The following is a 10,288-nucleotide window of genomic DNA, read 5'->3' as shown; positions in this document are numbered from 1 at the left end:
CACTTGTGAGTGTGCAGCAGGGGAGTGCGTGTGTACATGCGTGTGTATCATGCATTTGTAGTATATGTGCACTTGTGAGTGTGCAGCAGGGGAGTGCGTGTGTACATGCGTGTGTATCATGCATTTGTAGTATATGTGCACTTGTGAGTGTGCAGCAGGGGAGTGCGTGTGTACATGCGTGTGTATCATGCATTTGTAGTATATGTGCACTTGTGAGTGTGCAGCAGGGGAGTGCGTGTCTACATGCGTGTGTATCATGCATTTGTAGTATATGTGCACTTGTGAGTGTGCAGCAGGGGAGTGCGTGTCTACATGCGTGTGTATCATGCATTTGTAGTATATGTGCACTTGTGAGTGTGCAGCAGGGGAGTGCGTGTGTACATGCGTGTGTATCATGCATTTGTAGTATATGTGCACTTGTGAGTGTGCAGCAGGGGAGTGCGTGTGTACATGCGTGTGTATCATGCATTTGTAGTATATGTGCACTTGTGAGTGTGCAGCAGGGGAGTGCGTGTGTACATGCGTGTGTATCATGCATTTGTAGTATATGTGCACTTGTGAGTGTGCAGCAGGGGAGTGCGTGTGTACATGAGTGTGTATCATGCATTTGTAGTATATGTGCACTTGTGAGTGTGCAGCAGGGGAGTGCGTGTGTACATGTGTGTGTATCATGCATTTGTAGTATATGTGCACTTGTGAGTGCGCAGCAGGGGAGTGCAGGCATGGAGAGGCCAGAGGAGGAAGTCATTGGTGCTCCCCTCTATTGCTCTCTACCTAGTCCCATGAAACCCTTACTCCCTCGCTAAAGGAGAAGCTTGCCATTTTAGCTAGGCTAGTTTTCACACAGGCCCTGAATATTCAAACAAAGATTCTCATACTTCCACAGCAAATGCTCATACCCACTGAGCCGTCTCCCTAGCCCCTCATTTGTGACAATGTGACATTTTCATACATACTTACCATGTTCTTTGATCATTAGAATCTCTGCCACGTCATTAACCTGCCTCATATAACAGTAACCCTAAGATCCCTAGGTCCAGCTCAGACATCACCCTAGTTTAAGTAAAGGCTAGAAAACCCTGTGAGGCAGAGATGTGTGCAGGCATGCTACAGCTTTTCCAGTTTGCTGTTCCTTGCTTCCAGTGATACTGTCTTAGAAATCAAAGTTTTGAGCAAGGCCCAACAGCTGGGAGTTTAAATAAGAATGATAGCAATAGCCAGGCAATGGTGGTGCATGCCTTTAATCTCAGCATGCAAGAGGCAGAGCCAGGCAGATTTCTATGAGTTTGAGACCAGTCTGGTCTACAGAGTGAGTTCCAGGACAGCCAGGGCTGTCACACAGAGAAATTCTGTCTTGAAAACCAAACCAACCAACCAACCAACCAAACAAACAAACAAGAATTGGAGTTTTCACTTGACAAGTATATTTTCTAGACAAGTAAAACGCCCAGACTTTTTCTTTTCAAATGTAAAGAGTTATATATGCTTTTCAAAGTAAACATTCAGCTGTGGTTAATAAGAATGTATTGGCTCATTATTGTAAACAGGGAACATTTATTCAGTAGTGTAGTCAGTGAGAAGTTGCCCTTGACCCAGTAACCTCTCTCTCATGCTCAGGCAAGGAACTCTAACTTCAGTGGCTCACTGGAAAGGAAGCCATGAATGCAGGGTGGAGACTTGGTAAAAGCTCAGCAGGAGAGGAAGGAAGAGGGGTGGGGGTGGTGAGAATGGCAAAAAGTCATAGTATAAGCATAGGAAGCTGTCAAACGATTTTTAAAAGTTAAAGAAAAAATGCTGCTGAAAATACCATATTAAAACATTACTGAGTTTATCCAACTGCTGCATGTTTCTGAGAGTTCTGTGGGTACTTTGGGCTCAACACAAGTCAAAGAACTGTTGGACTCTATGGCAATGTGTCCCCCTGTGTGTGTGTATGGGGGGGGGGGCTTCAAATGACCCTTTCACAGGGACCATCATGCATATGAGATATTTACATTTTAATTCACAACAGGAGCAAAATTACAGTTCTTAAGCAGCAACAAAATAATTTTATGGTTGGGGGGGTCACCACAACATGAGGGACTGAGTTAAAGGGTTGCAGAGTTAGGCAGGCTAAGAAGCACTGCTCTATGGGTTTCATATCTATTATTCAAACAGATGGGACATGCTTCCCAAAGCCTTTTACAGTTAAAGAACTTGTGACTTTTAACCCAGCACTAAGAAGTGACTTGAACTGAATGCTAATTAATTTGCCTTCAGAGATGTAACAACAGTTCCTCTAAGGTAATTTATCAAAAGCTTACCAAAACTCTTTCTACCATGTTTTCTCCAAAAACGAAGTCAGAACTGCAGCTTGTAAAAGAACACTTATCTTCCTTTGGTTGGCATCTACAGAAAAGAAAAAAAAAAGTGTTTGGTATCTTAAATTTGTGGATGGAGCCACTTTCAGCTTTAGCTGGTAAAATAATTAGGTGGCTTAATATGTTTTTATAGAACACTGCTTTGTGCAGATGAAATGGATGAGAAGCGAGAGGGAAAACGTGAGCTAAGGACTCCCAAGGGTAATATTCAGAAGATTGTTGCTGACTGTTACAAGATTGGAGTTGACCTGTGTGGATGATCTCATTCACTACGTGGGCTGCATGCTCAGCTAGAGGGCTGCCCGGCCCTTATCTGGTTATACTCCAGACATCTCTATCATTAGTCTTTATCCCAAGTGGCCAATGATGCTGCTAGCACTCCAAGCTCTTAAGGGTCTTATCAATTATTCTTGAGTGTGCATTGCCTTAGTTCTTCTCCTCCAAGAAATTTTATTTTTATATTAAAAAATAATTGTTCTGCACGACGAACAAAACCAAACATGTAGCCCTCTCTTGGTAGGTAGATGCACGAACGGTTCTCAGTGCATCCCTCTGACCTCATAGTTCTTTACCTGGATTCAGCGTACTCATGTGAGTCAGCATTTGTCCACAGCCAGTTTGTGTCCTTTCAGGCAAAACTTTCCAGTCATCAACAGTGATACTAACTAACGTGAACTTCTCACTCAACACATGCGCCCTGCTTTCCTCTTATCTGCACAACTAATGCCAATTAATCATAGCCAGCACCACAGCTGATTAGAAAGAGGGAGAAAGGACGTCAAGGAAAAAAGGAAGGGAGATTAATAGCAAGATAACTTGTACCATAAGTTTGGCCATATCTTTTTGAAATATTCTGACCCAAGTCCATGAGGTAATGAAGGCTATACAATATTATACTAATGATAATGAAGTAGCTGAGGTATTCTGAAGAGCTTTCTAAACTAAAGTTCTTATAAAATGTGATAGCTATTCCTGTTGTGAACTTGACTGCATCTGGAATGAACTACAGTCTAGCAATGGAGGGCACACCTGTGATCCAGATCTTGAAGCTAGAAGATCACAGGCTTCTGCCCTAGATCTTGACATGGAGATCTTGAGGCAGAGTGGTCATGAAAAGCTTAGGTCCAGGCAACGTTGTACATGCCTTTAATCCCAGGAGACTCAGGCAAGCAGATCTCTGAGTTCAAGGTCAGCCTGGGACAAAGCAAGTTCCAGATCCAGACCTTTAATCTGAGTCACAGCTTCTGCTAGAGATGAACACAGGACGTTGGAAGAAGAGAGACTCACTCTTCTTCACCTGCTTGCATTTACTTGCCAGCACATCTGTTGGAACCTATTTCTTCAAGATCCCAGCTTATACAGAAGACCTGCTGAAACAGCTAGCCTCGTGGGCTTGAGCAACTACTAGATTGTTGAACTTCCCATTCACAGATGCCCATTGCTGGGTTAGTTGGACTGCAGACTGTAAGTCATTACAGTAAATTCCCCTAATATAGAGAGACATTCCATAAGTTCTGTGACTCTAGAGAACCCTGACTAATACGTAAAGTACGCTTTCAGATGAATGTTGTTAACTTATTCATACGATATCAGAAAATTACAGTATATGGAGAGTTGAAGTGGTCAAAGAAAACAAAAAGGTAAAGGAAACATTTTGGTTTTCTCATGAGATTGAACATCCCTATTTTGAGAATTGCCAGTACAAAAATCTCCCAAATCTGAAACATATTGAGCAATGATATCATAAGTAAAAAAATTCCTGGCCTCATATAATGGGTCAGAGTCAAAAATCATTAAAAAATATTGTATACAAGTACATTCAGATTACACACCTAAGGTGTATGTAAATCTGTGTTCGTGAATTTTGTGTTTAGAGTTGGTCTCATCCCTAAGATATTAGTTACCATATGTGCATTCAGATGTCACAAAAATCTAAAAGAAAGAAATCTGAAACCCTTCTAGTCGAAAACACTTTGGAGAAGGAACACACGAGTTGTGTTGACTGTTTTACCCCGATGGTGCCTCTGAGATGCATGGATCAGTAGACAGCTGGATTGAGCTTCTGGCATTTGGTAAATTTTCACTTAGTAAACTAGAGGAACTTCCAACTTCAGAAATCTGGAAAAAGGAAAAAGAAAAAAAGAATGAAGAAACCCATCTGACTTAGACTTGCTCATTAGACTTGCTATGTCTACAGCCACACGTGTTAATCGTTTCCTGTGTCCAGATACACGCCAGCCCTTCCTGCACCTCATCCCACGTGCTCCTCACAGGTCTGTGCGCTCCGTACTTCCGCTGCCCACAGTTTACATGCGAGCCGACTGACAGACCTTAGAGAGCTCATCCAAATCATACACCCAAGCGGAAATGAAACTAAGTACAAGTCTTTCTGATCCCAGAGACTACATTCTTCTTATACCCACAAAGCACATGGATATATTCTATCCACTGGGCTTAATTATTATTTCTGGATCAGTAGAATTACTTTTTAGGACTATTTAATCTCTGAAAATATCCTAAGAACTCCACTAGTGTAAGAGGAAACTCCGTCCATCTCTTCATCCTGACATTTTCCATGGGTAACTGAGCCAGCTGAAGCTGGTTTTGAGCATCTACATAAGGTGCATAGTCTATATTAATACCATAAATGTGGGGAAGAGGGATTTTAGAGTTGGAGTAAGTCTAGCTATAAAAAACTCATCTGGTCCAATATTTACTGTGCTTTTGGACATCTCTCTTCCCCTGGTAGGGATTTGAAAATTTGTTCTGGGGGTGAGTTCATGTTTTCAAAGTCAGGTGGGTTCTGTTTCCACTTGAATTTTTATACCAATCAATAAAAGTATTAATGTTTCCCTCTTATAATGGGATCCCAAAAGCTGACAAAAGTCTACAAGAGAGCATGTGTATGCTGATAACCTTGTTACTAAAACAAATTTCCCTTCAGTCTAAATGATAGACTTTATTCTTCGTTGGGTAAAGAAGTTTAAGGTATGTTTGACTTGATAATAAATGGAGATTGCAGAATGTAAGTTTTTAAAAATATGTAATAAGAAAGCAGAGAGAGCACTGTTTAGGGAGCACTATTTGAAAGAAGGAATAGGACCAGCAGGAGAGGAGGATGAAGGGCCAAGTAAGATGTTATATATGCACGGAGAGGCTATAATGCATATGCTAAATGAGAGGAATTTTCTTTTAGGGGCTAATGATCAAACTCAGGGCCTTGAGCTTACAGGGCAAGTGCTCTACCACTAAGTCAATTCCTCAACTCCTTGTAAATATTTCTCTAACTTTTTGAGATCATAATATAATTACATTATTTCCCCATTTCCTTTTCTCTCTCCAAATCTTCCCAAATGCTTCTCCATGCTCTTTCCAATTCACAGCCTCTTTTTCTCACTAACTCACACACCTGCATTCATGTATATATGTAAATTCCTAAATACACAAATACACCATGCTTAGTCTGTGTAATGTTGTTTACACGTGTATGTTTTCAGGACTGAGCATTCCATAAAGTCTCACCAACAGGACTGTCTAAACACAAGCTGAACACATACGACAGTAATAATTATACTAAAATGGACCAGGTCAGGGGAAGTGAGGAGACGGCCCACAAGGCCTCAACCCTACACAAAGAACAAGCAACTTAGCCATGCAGACAACAGGAGAAATAGTCTTCCACAAGGAAGAACATACCAGTTGATTTTCTAATATCAACAGGGAAAGTTTTAAAGACTATAAGAAACAGTGTTACCAAAGTGTCTTAGTTAGGGTTTCTATTGCTGTGTTGAAAACACCCTGAACAAAAATCAAATTAGGGAGTAGCTACTTGTGTTCCAATGTTAATTGGGTCCCCCAAAACTGTTTGTATGAGCAGATCATACAGGTAGCTTTTAGGACCCTGTCTTCAGTTAATTTTGATTGGTAAATAAAGATGTCAGCAGCCAAGAGCTGGGGAGAAGAGACACAGGGGAGAAGAGACACAGGCAGGGTTTTTTTTTTAGATTTTCTGGGCTTGGGACATAGAGGAAGGAGTGGGAGGAGAGGCACCATGTGCTAAGAGTGTTGTGGCCAGAGAAGAGCCCTGATGTAAAGGGACCAAGAGAATGTGGTCCACAGGGCTGCCACTCAATAGGATCAAGAGCAGCCAAGATGGAACATAGAAGTTAGTTAACAGTAATTCAGAGTTATTGTCAGGAGGTAGATTCTACATGGAAGTTAGGCAGATGCCCAGCTATCTACAGTGCTGCTTAAGACACACATAGAAAGACTCTGTGTGTGTGTGTGTGTGTGTGTGTGTGCGCGTGCTTCCTGTTTCAAGCTGAGAGTGGTGTGTGTGTGTCTTTTATCAGGAAGCATAAGTCATTGAGATGGGTAACAAACCCACTCTGGGATTTACTAATATATTTTACTACATTTTATTTGGCTTATCCTTCCAGATCACAGTTCTTCATTGGAGGAAGTCGGGACAAGAATTAAACAGAACAGGACCGTGGAGTCAGGAGCTGATGCAGAGGCCATGGAGGGGTGCTGCTTACTGCCTTGCTGCTCGTGGCTTGCTCCGCAAGTCTGCTTATAGGACCCAGGATCACCAGCCCAGGGATGGGGCCACCCACCATGAGCTGAGCCCTCCCCACCTAATCGCTAATTGAGAAAATGTGTTACAGCTGGATCTCACAGAGGCATTTCCTCACCTCAGGCTTCTTCCTCTCTGAAGACTCCAGCTTCTGTCAGGTTGACACATAAGACCACCCGGCATACAAAGCTTATATTTTCATTAAATGTTTATACTAAATGGTGCCCTGTTTTGGTTTGTAGTTCTTTAATTATGAGTGACAGCGAATATTTTTATTAAAAAGTAACAGGGTGGACACTGATTTATCAAGTTTTGATATGTGTCAATAAAGAATATAAGTCTATAAATTCACTTTAGAATAATTTTCACAGTATCTACAAATTACATCCACTTAGTCAAGCTGGAGTTATAGAATTTCATTTCATTGTGTCTCTGACGTTCCAAAGACCATCATAAAACAGAAAAGTCAGTAATAGGCATATCCAGCTGGGCTTCTCATCTAGCTGGGATATCCCTATTCATTAGACCTTTAAATTATGAAGAAATATTTGCAAACCAGAGCTGGAGCCTTTCTGTTTTATAATTTAGGCAGAAAAAAGTGATAAATAATAAATTGCAGTCTTGAGATTCTGAATTCAGTGCCCAGAAAACCAAGTGCAATAGCAAACATTTATAATCCCAGGGCTGGACAGTAGGGAGGCAGATTTCTAGGGCTCCTGGCCAGGTAGCCTAACTGTCAAGCTCTGAACCAATGAGTGACCCTGTCTCAAAGCAAAGGGAAGGGCTCCTGGCAGATGACACTCAAGGTAGTTCTCTGGCCTGCAAATGCACACCCACGCATGTCCATGCACAGAGGAGCTTTATAAAAGTCATGGCAAGGAACAAATATCATTATACTTTGGATGTAATAACATAATAAAATCTTGGCCTATACTTACACCATACATCATTCCAAAGTGTTGTGTAAAATTTCAAAAATTTCCTTACAAAACTTAAGACTAATTTAACACCTTACTCTCCAGTATTCCTAAATAGATAAAAGTAATTACAAAATTATAGTTGATAATTTTTAGTAATATACTAATCTAAAATTAAGATTGTGTTTTACCTTATAAATTACTTGTCATCTGCTGTGATTAATTGATTAAATTATTATTAAAAATCACAATGGACCTCACAAAAATCCTATCTTACAAAGAAGAGGGCTTGGAAGCATAACAATTTTGGAAACTGCTAAACACGTTCAAATCCCTTGTTTTCACTGACGGTAGAGTACTGGGTGCCTGGTTTGGTTAAGTGTAGGTAGTTTCTGTGCAAGACTGATTTCCAGTCTGCTTTCTTCTTTAATCAAAATGGCTGATTATACTTCACTTCCATTTCTTACTGTCACTGTGTTCAGGGAAAGCCAGTTGAACAACCTCAAGTGATTGAAGACAAATGGCTGACGGAATAACTCAAATTCCCACCACCTAAGCTGTGTCCCATTCCTCCTGAGTACCACAGCTAGAGCTGCAGCTGCAGAACCTTCTGGAGCCCCACATCTGCATGCCCCACACAAAGGCTCTCGCCTTAGGAGAGCTTGCAGTCAGGGATTCAGACCTTCCGGTGTTCAGAAGCGAGACGTCTCTGGAAGCTGTTAAATTCCCCTACTCCACCCTCTGCACCCTGTGTATGTAATTTTTGCTGCTGTTATCCATGAAGATGTGTCTAGTGTGAACTAAGCTGACAAAGCTTGCTCCACTCTGATGTTGGACAGCTGGGGATGCAGAACACCCTACCCATTATTTGACTACAGGTTCCGCCCGTGCCCATCTCACTGCCCCCCTCCCCCAGCGTTTTATACTGTCATCATTCTGGCAGTCCTACTACACTCATGAGTTCCCACTGCCTGCCGCACAGTTTTTCCACTTGGGAGTGACAGCAACTACGAAATCTGGTCCGGGGAGCACTCTCTCATTTCCTAAGATTACCAAGAACATTTCACTGTTGCTTCTGTCACCGGGGATTTTTCTTACCTCGTGCTCGGCCTTTTCCTTAGTTTTGTAGGATTTCAATGCACCGGGCCCAAATGTTGTGCCTGCTTTCTGACAACTCTGAGTTTGAGACGGCTGCAGAACAGCGGGTCTTAGAACCTGTTCAGAAGATCTCATGGGGGGTCCTTGAGAGAGCATAATGAAAAGACCAATAAATTGTTAATGAAATGCTCCTTTGTCCCTATTTTTAAATAATGCTTTAGAAAAAAAATGATCACAACTGAATTTTCAGAGACCAAAGTCAGTGCAGTCCGTCAATTGCCCGCTGCTCACTTTTTGCCTAGCTTTTTGCCAAATTAGTGTTTTCTTAGATCATGTGGCTTGTCTAACCAAATATGTTTATCCTTCATGTTCTGTCACTCTGTCCTGTCTATATACACCCAACACCACACACACACACACAGAGGTGGGGGAGAAAGAGACATTAAGATATGTATGGTAAGCAGAAGCCATAGACTGCAGTCATACGGGGCCACAAGTCTGCCTACCTTTCTAAATCATTTAGAAAACCTTAAAATTTATTTATTTTTATCTCTTCTCTGAATATGCCTCCCTTGAAACTTTGGGTTTCCACCAGTGTTCCGAGCTTCCTTTCTCTTTCACTAAAGCTTCCCCCCTCCAAGTGACTGCTTATCCACCAAGTGTCTGATCTTCAAGCCAGCCTCAATGGCGTGGCTTTGTCCCCTTCTCTTTTCCAGGCAGCTATGGGGGTTATAGAGCTTGCTGGATCTGTTGTTATTCTTCTAAGTTTTAACACAATTTCCCTTGTACCTCAACTAAGTAAGTAAGTAAGTGGATGGATGGATGGATGGATGGATAATGGATGGATGGATGGATGGATGGATGCATAATGGATGGGTGGATGCATGCATGGATAATGGATGGATGGATAATGGATGGGTGGATGGATGGATGGATGGATGGATAATGGATGGATGGATGGATGGATGGATGGATAATGGATGGATGGATGGATGGATGGATGGATAATGGATGGATGGATGGATAATGGATGGATGGATGGATGGATGGATAATGGATGGATGGATAATGGATGGATGGATGGATGGATGGATGGATCATGGATGGGTGGATGGATGGATGGATGGGTGGATGGATGGATGGATGGATGGATAATGGATGGATGGATGGATGGATGGATGGATAATGGATGGGTGGATGGATGGATGGATGGATGGATAATGGATGGATGGATGGATGGATAATGGATGGATGGATAATGGATGGATGGATGGATGGATGGATGGATGGATAATGGATGGGTGGATGGATGGATGGATGGATGGATAATGGATGGG

General features: G+C 41.9%; 1 protein-coding gene across 1 annotated transcript in view; it reads right to left on the bottom strand.

The window, feature by feature from the left end:
- Positions 1–10,288, bottom strand: part of Ranbp3l (RAN binding protein 3-like) — a gene marked incomplete in the record, with an annotated part of 99,387 nt that overhangs the window by 50,972 nt on the left and 38,127 nt on the right. The window contains 3 exon segments of the mRNA NM_198024.2: positions 2,304–2,388; positions 4,372–4,478; positions 8,952–9,098. Coding sequence (NP_932141.1) covers positions 2,304–2,388; positions 4,372–4,478; positions 8,952–9,098 — 339 coding nt within the window.

Source organism: Mus musculus, chromosome 15, assembly GCF_000001635.26.
Source record: "Mus musculus strain C57BL/6J chromosome 15, GRCm38.p6 C57BL/6J".
Taxonomy (NCBI): Eukaryota; Metazoa; Chordata; class Mammalia; order Rodentia; family Muridae; genus Mus; species Mus musculus.
This window is presented reverse-complemented; position numbering and strand designations above follow the sequence as displayed.